This window comes from Apaloderma vittatum, unplaced genomic scaffold (assembly GCF_000703405.1).
Source record: "Apaloderma vittatum isolate BGI_N311 unplaced genomic scaffold, ASM70340v1 scaffold10343, whole genome shotgun sequence".
Classification (NCBI taxonomy): Eukaryota; Metazoa; Chordata; class Aves; order Trogoniformes; family Trogonidae; genus Apaloderma; species Apaloderma vittatum.
Window position 1 is genome coordinate 18,775 of NW_009709783.1, and position 18,916 is coordinate 37,690.

The following is an 18,916-nucleotide window of genomic DNA, read 5'->3' on the forward strand; positions in this document are numbered from 1 at the left end:
TGCTTGATGCAAGTGCTGTCAATATAGCAGATGTAATATTTTACCAGTTGTAGGAAAAGTAGCTAAAAGCGCTGGGAAGTGTCTTCCAGGAATCTGTAGTAAAATGAGTAGAATTAATGATGAAGTTAGAAAGGGAGCAGAATTGTGGTGAAATATGAATATAAATGGCTGACATTCCCTGCTGGATTGACCATCAGGTGAGGATTTATTATGCTAGTACCATACTCAAGCTTGCTAGGCTATCTGATAATTAAGTGTTCTGAATAAGACCAGTTGGTTTTCTTGTGATTAAACTTTGTGATTTCTTGCATTTAGTAATAAAGTTAAAAATATCAGTTCTGGAATTGATTGTTTAACATCCACAAATATTACCATGTGAATCCAGGCAACAGTTCAACTCAGTAGTCACACAGAAATTATTCTGAAATAATTTTTTTAGCAGCGTGCAGTATTATATAACTACTAGAAAGATAATTTATTCTTACTTTGCAAAGTCTTTTTTTTAAATTTTAAAGAATAAGATCTGTGTTAAACTTTCATGCCCATCCCCTCCATATTTGCAGCTTTTTAACATTGTGTCATCCATTCAGAGTATTCCCTTGCTTTTGCATTTAAATACAGCAAAAGTAAGTTGTTCCTACTCTACAAAAAACACGCAAAAAAATAGAACCTCATAAAGTTGCAGATGTCTTGTCATGGCATGTTATTCTGTCTTTCTTTCTTTTCTTTGTTCTGTGATTGTACAAGAGTTACACAATAACGTGGTCCTGATCCAGCTTCAGGGCATCTCATAGTTCTATCTGTTTCATAAATATATAAACATTAGCTGTTAGCTAATGTATATAAGGTGATGTATACATATAGCACTTATTACCTAACACTGTTTTGGCCTTTGTCTTAAGAGCCCGGATAAATTGTTGTGGGATGAAAGTTACTAAATAGAATAATTTTTCCATTCTTCTATTTTGATGATTTATCTGGGTTTTACTGAGGTAATGAGCCTGAAAATTCCTAAGTCAAATGTGATCTGATAATCTATTTCCAGAGAAGACTTGCATGTTTGCTTAGAATGTTTTTTCAAATATGAATTTATTTTGATAGGATATTATCTACCAAATGATGATGGAGAATTTTACCAGTTCTGTTACGTGACTCATAAAGGAGAAATCCGTGGAGCAAGCACACCTTTCCAGTTTCGTACCTCTTCCCCTGTTGAAGAATTGCTTACTATGGAAGATGAAGGAAACTCTGATATGTTAGTGGTCACCACAAAAGCTGGACTTCTTGAGGTTTGATTCTACAATTCTTAAAATGTTACCCAATTTATTTTTTATATATACATGCAGAGGATATAGTGCTGAAGAATTTTCATCCTAGTTTGTTCTCCAGTATTTTTTTATATACATGTATGTTTTTTAACATACACGTATGTGTGTAATGTGTATTTCTGACTCGTTTGCCAGCATTTGATTGGAGTTCAGAACATCTGCAGGTTAAATAAGTAAAGGTTTAAACTGGTCACAGGTGTAGCACTAAGCATAGACTGATAAATCAGAAGAGACTAGCTAGTTACCCATCTCTCACATCTCTATTCTTCAGCAAAGTAGGGGGTAAGATACCCTTTGTGTGAAGTAGTCGTCTAAGAAAAAACCCAACAACTTGGGGAACCACTATACTTCTGTTTGTACAGAAGTGAACAGCCCTGGAAGCTAAGCTGAATAATTGCAGGTGCCGAAGTGTGTTGAAATAGCTCTTGCTTTATTTAAAGCTGTGTTGGATGCATCGTGTTCTTTGCTAGATGGTTGTGGTTAGACTTGTGTGCTTACAGCCAGAGTCAAGATGTTTCTTCTTGCTTGCTGATTTTTTTGTAGGCTGAAAACTATTTAAAAACCCCCAAACAAGAACACCAAAACAACCAAACCCAAACCAACTTGATTTTGTGAGTTGCTTATTGCAAGGTCTCTCAGTGCAGTTTCCTTCCCCTGCCATCAGGTGTTTTATCCTTTTGTCAGTTGCCTCTGGGCACATACATGCTTGTATTCGATTTACAGTTTTCAAAATCAAGGGGTAAGAGTCTTAGTACAGAAATACATCTGGATATTTTTTGCTTTTCAGTTATGTACTCATAGTATTAAGATCAAAGAAAAAGCATTTTTCAAACCTTTTTTGTTATCTTGAGTCACGTGACGTTCCCTTATGGCTATGTGTGCATTTGTTTTTTGGGGGTGAAATTTCTCAAACATTGCTTTAGAGTGTGTGTCTCTGTACACTCAGCAGCCATTTTTTTTCGTGAAGCTTCATTATCATAATTAGCTCCTCCATCGTTGCTGTCACTTGGGGAAGGTAAAGGTACTTTACAAAGGGAAAACTTGAGTATTCAAGTCACGACAGTGCAAAATGTGGTGTGTAATGGTGGTGTAGTGCTATTTAGTTGGAGCAGTGAAACTTCCAAAAGCACATTTTGTGCTTCTGCTCAATTAATGGAGTAATTTGTTATCCATTTACTTGGTAGGAATGAAGAGGAGAAAAATTACCAAAAAAAGAATATTTTTGTTTTTACAGTTTAAAATTGAAAAAATAATAAAAGAAAAAGAAGAGCTATTAAAGGTAACTTCAGTTCTGGAAAAGGAAACAGCACAACTCAGAGATCAAGTTGAAAGACTGGAAAAAGAACTTAACCATGAAAAGCAGAGATGTGACCAACTGCAAGTGGAGCAAAAGGTTAGTTGTTTAACTGATTAAAGCTGACTTACAATGTCTGTAATCCTCTTTCGAGAACCAGTTAAACTGGGTGAAAATCGGCTATCAAAACCCCTCAGCAGTTAGATAGACATTTACACTAGAATAGGTCAGTTCCTATTAACCTCCTGCCACTATTCCTTTTATGTTGTAAAATGGTTAAAATATTTAAGGCTTTTGGTACCAGGCTTGGTAAGATAATCAATGACAACTGTTACCAGATGTTTGACATTTAACTGTGGAATTCATAGTGGAAAGTAGTCAATAGTTTAAAGTTTGCTAACAGTAACTTAAAACGGAGGAAGGCTTTTCAAAAAACTCCTGTTAAGGAATAACTACATAGGACACAAGGTATTGAAAATGGTAAAAAATTTTGATATTACAAGCAAAAATAGAGACTTAATGATGTATACTACTGCCGGGGCACTTTTCTCCAAAAGGTTTCACTAAGGTCTGAAGATTTTGAAGGAGAAAAGAAGCACAAACATAAAAATCAATTTGCAGCATTAATTGACAGTGATAGCTAAAATATAAATCTAGCTGAAACCAAAACAATCTTAATTGAAATTTTACATATGGTAAGGAGGAAATCGAATATTAATAGAAAGGCACAAAAAAAAAAATTGACCTAATCTATTCCTAAGCTGCTACTTTTTTAAAAAAACAACTTTTAGGAGAAGATTAAAAACATGTGGGAGGGAGGTGGTGACATGGACAAATTTGAAGTAATGAAGCCTATATAATTTAGTTGTGGACAGCAGTTAATAGGCTATTTCTGAGTACTAGTATGTATATGTCAACAGTTCTGCGTGATACACCTTTAATAGGAATTTGTGGAGGGAATCTGAAACTGCTGAAACTTTGTACTTTACTTTGGAACAGCCAGGGAAATGGACTAGAATGTTGGGATAGGGAAAAAGAGAAAAGATCTTGTTTAGATAAAAGTTTTTCCTATAAAAGAATGATTTTAATTTCAAGTACATGGGAGAACTAGATTAAATCAGTCAGATGAGAGTTAAATACTTAAAAGCGTGCATTTAATGGAGTTGCAGAATCGTAAGCTCGGTGCATAAATATGAACAAGCTACCTAGATACCTATCATTGACATTGGAGTTTCTCATTTAAAAAAAGTGTTTGAAAGTAAACTGTTGGTTCTTATCCATGTTAGCTTTAAAATGTTGTTGTAGAACAATTTGTCAAATGACTGCACAAAACTGAACAGTTAGACTGAACAAAAAGGCCTTAATACTTTCTTACCTTTTACTGTAAATTTGTACAATCAAAAATAGTTCTGCGTTTAAGATACCCGAACTTAGCAATTGGAGTTTAGTTACAGGAATGTTTGTTGCGGTGTTCATTTGATTTGATTTGATTTTTTATTTTGTTGAAGTGACATGCAGTGTGAAGAATTTCTCACTTGCACTTAGCTGAGCTCTAAGTAGCGTCTCATCTGAGGCTGATGCAGCTCTTCACCTGCATGGAATACAACAGAAGTTTTCAAGCTCATGCAATTATTTTTTTTTTTTTGTCTCTTAAGTCTTTGGCATTGCTTTATTTTACATCTTTTATGTTCTGTTCTCTGTTTTTCACTTGTTTAAAATAGAAACAAATCTGCTGAGTTGAGAAATCTTTGTTTATATACATAAGCAGAATATAAGGTGGGTGTTGCTCTTGAAAATTAAACAAACAGTCAGGTGCATTAAGTTCACTTTTTAATCATTGGAAAGTTTAAATAATACTTTCTATGCAGATTTCTCTCTAAACTTTCCAGTCTTCCCTTCTTGCTTTCGTTGCCTCCCTACCCCAATACGTGAAATACAGCAGCGAGTCAAGAGATGACCTGATACGTATTTGCTGGGAACACATACGGCGTGGTAACGGATTGAGTTCCAGATGCCCGAGCGGCAGTTATGCCAGCACTCAGCTGGGTTACAGTACCTGGGTTTTATTTTCCTTGTGGTTTGTTTAAAAAAACCCAAACACCCTGCCCCCACAAACCAACAAAACCCAGACAAAAGAAGCCCCCAAAACCACCCCCCTGCCAAATCCCCCAGCTAGTCTAGTCAGCTTCATGTGGTGTCGATAATTGTTACAGACAGTAAACCTGAGTGGTGTATTAATGTGGATGTTTTTTAGATAAGGCTACAAGGGATTAGTTAGCATTCCAACAGTATCAAAATGTATCTGTGTTGTGTGTAACAGCTCAGTCTTCAGTTGTGCTTAGTATGAGCTAGGTTGTTTTGGTTTGGCTTGTTGGGGATTTTTCGTCTTTAAGTTACAAAATGGTTGTTTTAACTAAATAGTTCTACAGGGTTTTTATTTTCTTTTATTCCTAGTGCTCTTTTGTTACATACTAAGTAGATTTTAGTTATAGTCTAAACTTTTGATACATAACTAGAGAAAAAGAGGAGGAGCTGGTGAATTTTAAATTTATATTTTTAGAATGTTTAACTTAAGTAAATGTTTTAACTATTTGGAGTTCTATTAAAATTCTTTCAATATACTTTAGAGCATATCAGGCTAAGGAAAACAACTAATAAAACAAAATACCCCCTATAATAAAATATAATTATTGTAAACACTATACATATCATTCATTATCTTTGCAGTTTTAGCGAGCTATAAATGATAATTTTTTTCTGTTAAAAATAAAGCTAGGCCGCATTTATCCCACGTGCAATCTCTTAACAACATACTGATTTTTTTTTTTTTTCTTTTTGCAAGTACTTTCCCCAAGAAGTGCTTGCCCAAAGAGCCCTCTAAAAAGAGCACAGTAGTATGAAGTATTGTATTTAAAAAGTAACAATTGCATGAACTAAATTGCGTGTACTTTGCTTCTAACTGACTGCAGAGCTCTAATGGATGGATTGGCAACCACGATTCCTTTGTTACCATGTGTATTGTGATAAGGGAGTCCTGGAGTTATGAGCCACTTTATAGAAAATACTGGCCAACCTGCCCCTTTTCTAAAAAATCTTATTTAGTTCCTTCGGAGCAATAATACAGACATCTGAGGTCATGTGTTAGTTTTTTGATCAAATACATTATTAAGCTGCCTTATATTTTTAGAATTGCATTGAACAGTGTGGATGTGGTGTGTAAGTGATCTTACTGTGGTGCAGTGTAACGGATAGAAAGTAATTAATGATGGAAAACTGCTGAATTCATAGTGTGAAAATAGTTTGTTAAAAGATGTTTCTCTAAAAATCCCCTTTCTGTTCATGTTTATTCGTATGCCTTTAGGCTACTTTCCTCTTTTTGCTCTTGATTTTTCTCAGCCCTTTCTTTTCAAAAATAGCTCAGAAGTAGTTTGGATCATTGAGAAGTGTCTGTAGAAACATTGATTTCTTTTTATAGACAAGATAGTTGTTGATGGACAATGTCACAGCTGTATCCCAATTGGTGTTTCCCTCCTGCTCTTGGTTATTTGATCTCTCTTCCCCACCTAGTTACCATCACAGAATTCTGGGCAGTGGAACTATTGCCGTCTTTGTCTACTTTTTGCCTAGTTGGAACGCTTTGTAAGTGTTTGTTTTAGAGGCTCTTTGAGGAAAATATTTGGAAGAAACAAGCTAGAAGTAGATCAGTGTTTTAAGAATATAGCATGCTAAACAATCTGTTTAGGTGTAGGACACTCCACAAAGTTTGAGTCTTGGACTCTATGCGTGCTTTTAAGTGGTGAAAAGATTCCCGTTGACTGAGTTTTAAAAACAGGTGAGTTCCTGTATTTGTAGCACTTCAGCCTGCAGTGTCCACAACAAACCATCAATTTCGGTTTGTTAACAGTGCCTTACTGTTCGGGAGATACACAGGTTGTTTGTTGCCTTCTTACAAGATAGTCGTCTCATTTCCTTCCAAAGACAGGAGGAACAAATGCACTGAAGACATCAAGTGACAGTGTACTGTTAGAGTTGGTGAAACATAACTTCTAATGCATGTTAGGGCACTCTAAGTCACTGCTTTAAAAGCTTTAAACAAACCACGAAAGGTTTGTTTTCAGTATTTTTTCATACCAGAGTAAAAAAAAGAATCTCTATTTTTAATTTGTATTCAACACATTAATGGTTTTGCAGACATAGTTTTCTCAGGTTGTCATCGTCACTGCCACAGAAAAAGAGTATTTGCAAGACAGCTCTGTGCTAGTTTTGCACTCAGAGATGTGCTCTTCAGCCCCACTGTTTTCAGTGCACGCTTCATATGTTATGATGATTACTATTAAGTTGTGTTAATTGCCTTGCCCTGCCACAGCTTAAGATATTTGTAGAACTTGGGACAAATTTAGTCTTTATTTCTTTTAGGTTGATCTTTTCCTCTTCTCTTATGCAGTGGCTGCTTAATGCACTGGGTAGTTCGGAGAAGAGCAGTTTAGCGAGGGGATAAGTGAATCTTCCCTATTCATTCTTCTCCTGTCCCCCAACACATCTGACTGAAAAGGGCTGTGTTTTCAGTTACAGGAAAACATGCTAATCTTCTGCAATGTTTTTCGTGCCATGTAAACCATTCTTAGCCTCTTGTTTTTCTTTTCATGCTAGATGACATTACGTTAGCTCTTGTGTGAAGGTTTAACTTAATATGCTACTACTCTGTGTGGGGGTAAATGCAAAACTATTGGAACCATTCAAGAAATGTCACATCTTTTTCTTACACCCTGCTGCTAGTGTTTCAGAACTGGCTTGGTTTTAGTAGGATGATGTTCCCTGATAGTATACTTACATTTAGAATGCTTGCAACTCTACTAATATAACACTGTTAAAATAATGGATGTAATTACTTATGTGATGCATGGTCATCAGAACTGGCTCAGGTTACTTTCAACATTGCAGCTTTTTCTTTTCGTTTCCTACTGGGAACTTGCTTACTGGTGCATGTTCATGTATGTTGAGTCACATTAGTAAGGTGCTTTTTTCTGAATGTATTTTGATTTTGGATAAGTTGAGGAACATAGAGTAAAAAACTTAGTGTGTTCTTATCTAGAAAATAATAAATATTTCTAATCTATTTTATTCATCATGAATATAAAAATATCTACCCTTGTAAATAAAAAGAACAGGCTTTTTGGTCTTTTTGTGCCCGGTTTTGTGTGCACTTTAGCTGTGTGTAAGCTCTCTGGCAGCAGTGCACTTGCCTACTGTTTTAAGATTGAATATCACTGTGCTGAACAAGCGAAACATGTAGTACTCATTGTGTCAGTCTTTCATCGGTCGCCCTTCTGACGCTCTGCAACCATTCAATTTTGTGAACATGGGCTTTGTGAGCTTTGTGTGGAGCAGAGCTTGCAAATTACGCTTTTGCAGTCGTTTGTCTCCCTCTAGTGGGAGGCGAGGACTTCTGAACTGATCACTGCTACAGTGGTAACAACTCTTACTCCTGCAGCAGTGGTTTTTGTAAATGTTTAACTTGAGTCAGAAGCTACAGATTTGGAGATTACCTGCTCATTCTTTGATCCCGTGAACATGTGAATAGTGTTTCTGTTATGCCGTTGGCATAAATTGAGGCAGAAGTGAATTCACTGACTCGATAAAGTTGTTCTTTCATGCTTTTTAAATGTTTAGCTCACCGTTTAACTTCTTAAAAGTGGATTAATTCATCTATCTGATGGAGAGTTTTAATAGGATATACATCTAAAAACCACATTCTACTGACGGATTCTACCCGCACAGTAGCTTTATTTATTGGAGAGTTTTATTCAAATATCAGGGTTTCATTTAAATTGGCTTGTGATCCTATTTTATGAGGAGACTTTCTCTGGTTACATACTGATGAAATGCTGTTATGCTGTGTGATATGTCTGCCGTACAGTGTCCAGTTCACACTGCATGCGTAGAAGTGAATCAAGTGATTTTTTTCAGTCCCCCTTTAAATCAAACAGTGTTGATATTGCTTATGTATGCTGGGTATGCAGAAATTTGATGGTTGGGGAGATGCATGTTTTAAAACGAAACCAACCCCAACAAAACATAAAAACCCCACCAAAAGCAAAAGCCCAAATAACCACCCAAAACCCCATAACCCAACCTAAAAAGCAAAAAATCCCCACCCTCAACTCTATGTAAGTAATGATTTAGAGATATAAATTAAACACCGAGAATTGCTCAGGTTGGCACCAGCAGTTACTGCACCCAAGTGTGCTATAAACATCCCGTGAAGAGAAAACCCTGTTTTATTATTTTAGTGACTGTTCTAGGTACAAATATTTCGTAAACCAGTTGACTGAGTTTTATTTCACTGGACAATGAGATTCATTTGAGATATTCTGCACTTCAGTTCAGATTATGTGTTCATGAGAATAACTGCAAAAATGACAGCTTATAGTGAAATTATAAGGTGTTTTAACAAACTAACATAAAATCGTAGTGTGTTTAAATACTTCAGGTGCCTTCTGCAAAAACGTAGTTTTCATGGCAGTAATTGGGTGGCCGATGTTACTTTAGATGAACGTTTACAGAGTTGGCCCTTTTGAGAATTTGGATCTGTTTAGCAATGTCAGCTGAAGATACTAACACAATTAAATGACTAACACTGTGATATCTTAGGTTTTTAGAGTAATGTCAGTACTTTTTAGAGCAGTATTTCTGTTGTCAATCGTAGTCACAAAGATAAAAGCTTAAAGTCACTGAGTTTATTTGGTTTACTGTTTACTGAATGCTTAACTTTTATTCTAGAAAGAAAAATTACATGAGGTTTCCTTTTAGAACATTCAGACTCTGTGGTACGAGCACAGATTTTTGCAGTAGTACTATCTTGTGTTCATTATTTCTCCTCAGAGGTCCTTAAAACAGAGTGCAATGTTTACATGATTCTGTTGGAGCTTCTGTGATGTCAATGGCATAAACAAGAGGCTCCTGCAGATAATTCACCTAGATCCCCCTAAATTCTCTATAGGGTATGAAGCATAATGGTTCCCCTGACATTAAATTACTTCCAGATAAATCAATCCAGCTGAATGGTGCTGTTGCTTTTTTTTTTTTTTTTTTTTAATAAAAGTTAAATAGCCTTGCATTTGCTGAGTTAACCTCTTCAGGCTGAGAATTGCGTGCCTAATTTTTAACTTTTCATTCTTCTTCATTCCAGCGTATGCATTCAGTAAAAAGCTAAATAAAGTTTGCAGGTATTAGCCATTAATTAAAGGTGACTGCCTTGGGTGTGGAATGGCTTTTAAAGAGGGAGTAGTACGTGTTATGAAAAGGGAAGATGAAACGTAAAAATATCGATGTTGCCCATTGATGTACTGCAAGATGTCACAGCTGGAAATAGTCTTGGGTTGTAGTTTTCAATTATTTTATTCTGTTTGATCTCTCTCTGCCTTAAGGTTGCTTGAAAAATGCATTGTGTATGTTGATTCACAGGAAGGGTGTCTGTACCACTTCTCTTTCATTAACCGGACTGTACTTGGAAATGTTTTACTGGTGTTACCAGAAGCCAATGCAAGTGAGAAATAAGCAGGGAAAGGCTGTTGTTGTCCATTGTTGAATGTGTGGATTTTTGCCATAGTTTTCTTCTATAAAAGTGAAAATCTAGAAACTTTATGCTGTGCTATTCTCCTATGAAAGATTTTTAGTCCTTTTGCAGCAGAAGTTTAAAAAATAGATTTGAAACGTTTTGAGGAAGAGCACAGACATGACCTGCACATGTCCTTTAGACAGTGCTTATAATAGCTTAATGAGGTTTCAATCATTGTATTTGTGATTAGGTTACACAAATCTAAAGCAGCTGGTCCATAATTTAGAACTTTTTGATGTAAAAACTCTGTTCTTTTGGCAGCTGTTGGTAGTGTGCTGTAAATAAGTCACGTTATGTGTAGTGGCAGTTCTTTGCAGGGGGAGGACAGGTTTTCATGCAATTCCAATAAAATTATTTTTAAAAGAATTAGTCTTAAATATTTTTCCATTTTAGAATAGCAGTAAAGATTTTGGTGCCACCATCTTGTTTTCTTTTGACGGGGATGTTGGGCAAAACGATCCCTAAAGGTCCCGTCCAACCTCTTACATTCTATGATTACATGATACTTCTTTCTCTCAAGGTACATCAAAGTTTTCAAAGTGTATTTTTGGTTCTGGGGAAAAGAAATTCACTTGAGAACAACGTTAAATTTTCTCTGTTCCATTTCACTAATGAGACTCCTAGTAGTTACAGGAATTTTTGGTTTGGTAGCTTTTTGCTTTGCAGCAGTGAAGCTGACTGGAGTAATTTCTAGCTGCTTATTCTGGCCCTTGTGGTGCAGTTTGCTTCCCGGGGAGATCTGCATTTGTAACTGAGTTGAAGATGTAATTCAGAGTAAAAATAACCTTAAAATTGTTGGGTCATTTTAAGCCAGTTCATTAAAATGTTTCATGCACTTGCTGTACTTTTCTTTCTCTTAAGATAGTTGAAGAAAACATGCAGTGTTTGTAGATGTACCAGATAAATCAAGTAAACAATAATTACAGAAACTAATTATATTACTTTGTAATAGAATTTGTACATGTAGTTGATATGTTTATTATATTCTTCATGTTTAGACTCCTCCTAAAGCACGGTTGACTTTTACCTGTAAAATAGTCTAAGAGCACTCATTTTAAATTTTACAGGCTCTGAAACCTCTGCAACCAGAGTGTGTGGGACTAGGATTGCAGCACCTAAATTGAATTGCTAAGAATTCTGTAAAATAACAAGTCGTCTCTAAAAATTAAACCTTTTTTTCTTTCAAAACTGTAGGCTTTAGTTGTATCTAAACAAGTTTATTAGGTGAGAATCTGTTAAGTATGGAACTTTTACGTTTTAATACCATGTCCCTTTAGAATAACTAGCAAAGCAGCATCAATTGTGATGCTGTTTGCAGAGTGAATTTTTTTCAGGCTATTAATTCCTTTTAATATATGTTACCCTTGGCAGCCTGTTTGAACTGTTTGTACTGTTTGTATATATAATGTATCAGATTAAATTCTTTTGAAGGCACTTGGGTTACAGCAGTTACAGTTATACCAAAGTGGTGTTTGGAGAAAACACAGATATGCATTGAAATAGACTTTTTACTATACTAGACTTTCAAAACAGGAGCAAGTAATTAGTCCCCACTGCACTAGGGAAGGACAAGCAGTTATAATGTGTGTTGTTGCTGCTGGTTATATGGTGAGTTTTACTCGGAATACTGACTTTAATTAGAATACCCTGCCTTCGTTATACATGGTACACGTTTTCAGTTGCAGGAAGCTGCTAGCTCTTCAAAAATTAAGACGTTACAAAAATTGAGGGTTATCTTCTCAGTTGCTGTTTTCAAAAAAGATGTTACATTAATGATCCCTTGATGTTCTTTATTATATTAAGGCAGGCAATAAAGCTAGTTAGAGTTTAAATAGTTGTAATGTATTAGTCTTCTTCTTTATAGCATGTTACGAAAATCAAAATCTACTTTATGTGCTCGTATAGTGTTTAGGAAGTGTTTGAGTCATCAGTTACATTTACCATCCCTCACGATTCAACACCTCCTACCCCCCTCAAAAAATCATAATGCCCCAACTTCTGTTTAACCACTTGTAAAAGCAGGGCTTAATTACACTTGCAGTCAGTGTATTTTGACAATTAATGAGTAAAACCAGTCCTCATTATATTTTATTGTACTTGAAACATTGTTAGTTAGGTTGGAATCAGGCCAGTAGGGGTTCTCTGTAAACTCTGGCTGATTTCACTGGATGTAACAGTACAGTCTTGTTGTTTTCAGGGCATTAAGCTTTGTTTAAAAATGAATAAATGAACTCATGCTTTAATCTTCCAAATGTAGAGCAGAAGGACAACTTGTGCCTTAGTATCTGCACAAACACTGTAAGTCCTGCTCTAGTCAGGTGGTCGGTCTGTCTTGACCTTGTGTACAGTTTGGTTCATACCACTGTTATGGTTGGTTCTAAGCTGAGCTTTATTGAATTTTGGTATCGGAAGTAGTGGCATAATATCTAAGTGTGCATGTTCTACTTGAGTGTTTATCTTCTCAAGAAAGTAGTAATATATTAAAAATAATGTTTCTCTGGGTTATGCAGGATGACATGATGGTAAGTGGCTGTTTTGCTGTGGTGGAGATGACATTTAGCTGTTTGTTGCCTTAGAACGCTATGGACATTACTGCAATTAGATAACGAATGTGATACTTAAAAGTGACTTTTCATCTTGCATCAGCCAGTTTTCTGACAAAGGAATCTGCTTTGGATGGTGTCATCATCATCCTCTGTCTAAGCTTCCTACATCCAAGACATAAATTGTTTCATGAGCTTCCATGAGGCTTGTGAGACCTTCCACGTGTTGTAGGCAGGAGAATGCAGTAAATAGCTCTTCATCAACATTTTTTTCCCCATCCTTTTTTCTGCAGTTTTCTTTACTGTGGTTTGTTTGAGTGGTGTAACTGTCTGGTCAAATGCAAGCTCTTCTTTTCAGATACAAGAAACTACAAAATAGGAGTTCTTTGTGTTTTCTAAGCTAGGCAGTTGGTGGTTGGTTTAGAGAAGGCAGATAGGCAAAAGATACAAAATGCAACTTTGTGCCATGCTCTGAAGTCTTTGGTAGTCTCTGTAACGGAATGCTTGTGCCAAAACAAACTTCTTATTGACCGTTAATATATATTAACTGTGCATAGCAAGTTTAATTTATTTTTATATATGCAATGTCTACTTATATATACTTGAAATGGGCATGCCATACATGGTAAGAAAGAGATCTAATGACCATATTTTAGCATTAATTCAAATAGTGTGTTGTAGTTCTGAAGATACACATTCTTAAATGACATATATTTTCACTTTTTTGAAAGAATAATATTCAAGCATCAGAAACTCTTAAAACTGAAATGGATGATTTGAAGAAGAAGCATGATGAGGCTGCTTCAAAAGTTCTCCAGCTTGAAGAAGATATCATGGCTGTTACTCAAAAAGCCATTGCAAAAGAAACTGAGTTAGACAGGTATTTATAATTTTGTTCCTTACCTTCCTTATGTTACTGTTTCTTTCCATAGGTGCTTTTTATAACTGATTTGTATAATTTCTAATGTATGCATCCATTTTCTGTATTAATAGTTCTGTACTATTAATTTGTCCATGTCTTAGTCTAAAGGACAAACTGAAGAAAGTGACGCTTGAGAAGGAGCAACTTGAAAGCGTATTAAAGACAGAAAAGGATGAAAAAGAACTTTATAAGGTAACTTTATTCCTTGTACCTGTATACACTGAAATGAAGTGGTTTGAAGTAAAGGTAATGTTTTATGGGGAAGTCTGATAAATTGAATTTGTTAAGAAAAGAGAAAAGGAAAAGGGTAACTTCTTTGAACAGATTTTTAAGACAGTTATACGTGTTCTTCTATGAAAATGAATGAGGAAAATCTAAATTCATCCAATGATATAAAAAAGGTCTGTAAGAAGGAGAATGGATCACCATTTTAAGATGCAGGCGTAGTAACAAAAAATAATAGCTGCTAGTGAAGAAGTTCTTTAGATATACAGTGTATTACCCAGTAACTGGTGTTCTTAACGCAGTTTTTCTCAAGTAAATTACTTTTTACTCTTCTAAGTTCTCTCTTTGGACCGTGTTTTCTAGATCCTTATTCTTGAGTCTTGTGCATAACTGAGAAACTGAGTAAGATAGATCTATATTGCACTGATTTTTCATAGCGTAGGTGTTTTATGTGCAAAAATAAGGAAATGCGTAAATTGTATGAACCAAATCCAGTGTATTTAAAAGATTGATTATTTCTGTTCATAGGGAAAGGTCTTTATGTGGCAGGCAGTACTAGATACACACCAGAAATAATAAAATCTCAAAACATCTTTGGCAAGCATGGAATACCTTTGGAAATAAGCAACACAATCTTCCAGTCCTTGAGTGGGCAACACCTGAGTGCAACAGTTATTCTTTATTAGGCATAATGTGATAGGCTTGATGATATCTTAAAAAAACGCTTGAGTTGTTAAAAAGTAGTTTTCTATCATTGGAAATGAATATTGCTGATGTAGTCCTGTCTGCTTAGATGACTGCAGTTAGATACTACCGGAAGTTTTATCTTTAGTTTTCCTCAAGTAATTTCTTTCTTGCTTGTCCTTTCTTAGCTGTCTGGCATTTGTGGAGAGAGGAGCGAATTCCAAATAGCTTAATTTGATGTGGGCAGAAGTCAGGGCCTTAAGTTCTAGCTTTAGAGTCAGGCTGTTTTCAGATGATTCGGCTAAAAGAACTCTGGCCAGAAAAATTGTGCTGGAGGGCAGTGATATTATCAAATGTTTAACTTTCCGCTTTTCTAATCTGTCTCAGAGATGAGTTAGAATTTTAGAGAACACTTAAAAGGTCAGGTGAACAGTAGTTTTCATAACATGGAAGAAGAGTTTGACATTTTTTAGCATCATTACAGATACACTTGAAGAATACAGAAATAGAAAACACCAAACTAGTAAAAGAAATCCAGACGTTTAAGAATTTGGATGCAAACAAAGAAAACATGATATCGTATTATAAAGAGGAGGTTGGCAGATTACAGCTATTTATAGCTGAAAAAGAAAATGCGAAGAAAGCTTTTTTGCTCTCCTCATCAAACAAGGTAAGTGTTACTAATATAATTGGCCTGGTTTAAAATGAACGTACCTAAGGTTTTGTGTTTGACAAGAGAAAGGAAGAAGTTGAAGATATCACCAGGGTCTAGCTGAGAGGCAAGAGGATTATGGTGTTCTCAGTAGATGCAGAAAGTGAGTGAAAGAGTTGATTTGGTTTTAGTTTTGTGCATTTTGAGCACGTTGAGTCTCTCACGTGATCAACTGTGAGGTGAAAAAGTAATTCGTGAGTTCAGTAGAAGTTCATCAGTGAAAGTGGTGCACTCCACTGGGTTGTTTTTAGCTTCATGAAGAACGAAGGAGGTTGAAGAAAAGAGAAAAGTTATATTAATGTAGCTATGTGAGACTGCAGAGGGTGATGGAGTAGAAAAGAGAAGCCACCAAAAGATGTGCTAAGGACTTGTTAGGTGAATGTACTGTCAAGTTACAGTGATGTAAAGCCTGAGAAAGGGTGAGATACCATATAAATGGACTAAATTGACAAAGAGCTCAGCAATAAAAGTGCCAGTAGGACCTATAAGGAGAAGGTGACTTTTGCTCCGCAGTGTGGAAGTGTTGTGGCTGGCAAACAGGGTGTTATAGAAGGAGACTGCAATTGTTAAAGAACTGGTGTCTGTGCTGTCCACGGTCCAGGTGGGATTGCTTCAGACTGGTTTGTTTGGTGCTGTGGACAGATGTTTTTGATTTGTGTAGTAGAGTTTTGGTAGCAGGGGTGCTCAGGGGTGGCTTCTGCGGGAAGCTGCCAGAAGCTTTCCCTGTGTCCCTTAGAGCTGATGCCAGCTGGCTCCAGCACGGACCCGCCACTGGCCAAGGCCGAACCCATCAGTGACAATGGTAGTGCCTCTCTGATAACATACTTAAGAAGGGGGGGGAAACTGTTCAAAATGAGGAAGAGAGGAGTGAGTATATGTGAGAGAAACGATTCCGCAGGCACCAAGGTCAGTGAAGAAGGGGAGGAGATCCTTCAGTCACTGGAGCAGAGATTCCCCAGCAGCCCGCGGGGGCGACCATGGTGAGGTGGGCTGTTCCTCTGCAGCCCATGGATGTTCGGGGAGGAGCAGACGTTCCCCTGCAGCCCGTGGAGGACCCCACTCCAGATCAGGTGGATATATGAAGGAGGCTGTGGCTCCATAAGAAGCCTGCACTGGAGCAGGTTGCTGTCAGGACCTGTGGAGAGACCAGAGCCCCTGCTGGAGAAGATTTTCTGGCAGGACTTGTGACCTTGTGAAGGACCCACGTTGAAACAATTTGTTCCTGAAGGGTTGCACCCTGTGGAAGGGACCCATGCTGGAGCAGTTTGTGAAGAACTGTGGCCCATGGGAAGGACTCACACTGAAGAGTTGGTGGAGGGCTGCGTCCTGTGGGAGGGCAGGGGAAAAATGTGTGGAGTCTTCCCTCTGAGAAGAAGTGATGGAAACCAGTGCGATGAACTGACCACACCCCCATTCCCCATCCCCCTGCATGGCTGCAGGGAAGGCAATAGCAAAAATTGGAAGTGGAGTTAAGCCAAGGAAGAAGGGAGAGGTGAGGGGAAAGGATTTTAAGACTTAATTTTTATTCCTCTCTGACTTGATTTGTAATAAAATAGATCATTGTTTTCCCAAGTCAAGTCTATTTTGCCTGTGATCGTAATTGCTGAGCAATCTCTCCCTGTCCTTAGCTCGACCCACGAGCCTTTCATTATATTTTCTCTCCTCTGTCCTTTTGAGGAGGAAGGGAGCGATAGAGTGGCTTTGGTGGGCACCTGGCCTCCAGCCAGAGTCAATCCACCACAGCAGAATACTCGTTTGGTGTTTGTGCCTGATGTACATCCTCCTGTTTCGTTTCATCCAAAAGAAATGCAGGTTCTGTGCCCTGAGACTGTTCTGTCCTGTGATTTGCAGTGTGATAGGTAACTGTGGAACTGGCTGGGAGTGTTGCTTCACAAACATGCTCTTGATCCAAACTAGAGAATCAGTTTGGACGCAGCCTTTAAGGCCAGAATGGAAAAGTCAGATGGTACAGGTGGCTTTGTCTTCTGTATCTTGCCAGTTTTCTCACAGGAAAAGCAGTCTAGGTATCCAAAGAATAGAAATTCTGTTAATGTGGGTTATGAATATAAGATTTAAGCAGAAAAATATTGCTGTACAAGAATGGAAATAGCAAGAGAATAAAAAGGATGTGCAATCTTGCTTTAAGTTAGAGCTTATCTTTAGTCTTTTGACTGCTCTGCAATTTACTGTCTAATGTATGAACTGACTACTGTATTTTACTTTAAGTACCAATATTTGAGTGTGTGTGTGTGCCAGTACTGATGCAACCAAACACTTGTGTCATTTATTAATCTTGAAGTGCTTTTGACGTTTCTGGGAGGATCATTAACAGTTTTGTCTTAACCTGTGAAATTGCAAATATTTACTGAAATACGTAACTCATGCATTATGTGCTGTAAAAATAGCTAAGGGACAGGACTTTAGGGTATTTCCCAGTCCATCTATCTTCATAAATGTTTACAAAATATATTAGTATATGTTCGTCTGGACTTGCTATGCTAAGTGATTATTCAAAATGTGATTATTTAGGTATCTCTAGTCCAAATAATGGACTAGAGATACCTGAATTTACCTCTAGACTCAAGAATATGAGATGATTATACCTCTAGAAAGCCCAGAGACTGTGAGTAGCTTATAGTACCTTTGAATATTTTTATTTTTTAATCCTGGTCTTCTCTGAAGAACGAGAAGCCAGTAGTGAAGCTTGGGCGGCTGGCCCTTGAGCTGCCCTGTGGAGCAGTGCTGAGAGTTTTGGTGCTGCGTGCTGCAGCTTGCTCGCCCTTACTTTTTGTTCTCAGCTCCTTCTGAAAAGCTTGTTGTGCAAGATCTTGGGAAATGGAGCTGTGAGAAAAACATCCCCAAGCTGCTTTACAGTGTCTTACGTCAACCAGTTGTAGGGACCATGAGACCTTTTACGGTGTTGTTACGTGCAGTGTCTCACTGTGGGATGAACTTAGCTTTTGAAGCTGGACCGCATTTTGTGTCCACTAAGACTTCTATGGTGTTAAAAACAAAAATGGTTTGGAAAACAGAAAGCCTTTTCTTGATGCATGTTTAAAATTAAAGCTGAAAATACAAGAAGAATCTGGTATAGATAGAGTAATATTTAAATTGCCTTTGTGTCCTAGGGAAATATGTTTGCACACCGTTGTTAGCAAAGAAGGCAAATGGTGAAAATAGCACTTGTGCACGATTTTTCTTTCAAATATTTCTCATCCTTATACCAAACTTTATTTAAGCTTTAAATTAAAAAATGTTGTTTTCTCTTCCCTCTCTTCTCTTTCCTAGGAGGATGCAAGTATTTTAAAAGAACAACTTCGGAAAGCAGAAGACCAGATTCAGGCTAGCAAACAAGAAGCTGTTCTAATGTCAAAAGAGCTGAGCGATGCAGTAAACGTGCGAGATAAGACGATGGCAGATCTTCACAATGCACGTCTGGAAAATGAAAAATTGAAAAAGCAGCTTGCTGATGCTTTAACAGAACTTAAAAAAGTCACAGCTTTGAAAAATGAACAGGTAAATTGGCAGTATTTAGTACTGAAGTTTATCTGTGTTTATAAAGTCTGTCAGAAATACCTTTGCTAAAGTTG

At 37.0% G+C, this 18,916-nt stretch overlaps 1 protein-coding gene across 2 annotated transcripts in view; it reads left to right on the forward strand.

Annotated features, from left to right (window-relative positions):
- The window catches only part of TAX1BP1 (Tax1 (human T-cell leukemia virus type I) binding protein 1), a 56,663-nt gene that overhangs the window by 16,432 nt on the left and 21,315 nt on the right, over positions 1 to 18,916 (forward strand). For both annotated transcript variants that reach the window (XM_009867059.1, XM_009867060.1), the window contains exons 3-8: positions 1,102 to 1,289; positions 2,563 to 2,721; positions 13,515 to 13,663; positions 13,807 to 13,897; positions 15,099 to 15,284; positions 18,615 to 18,842. In XM_009867059.1, the coding sequence (XP_009865361.1) occupies positions 1,102 to 1,289; positions 2,563 to 2,721; positions 13,515 to 13,663; positions 13,807 to 13,897; positions 15,099 to 15,284; positions 18,615 to 18,842 (1,001 nt within the window). The remainder of the gene's footprint in view (positions 1 to 1,101; positions 1,290 to 2,562; positions 2,722 to 13,514; positions 13,664 to 13,806; positions 13,898 to 15,098; positions 15,285 to 18,614; positions 18,843 to 18,916) is intronic.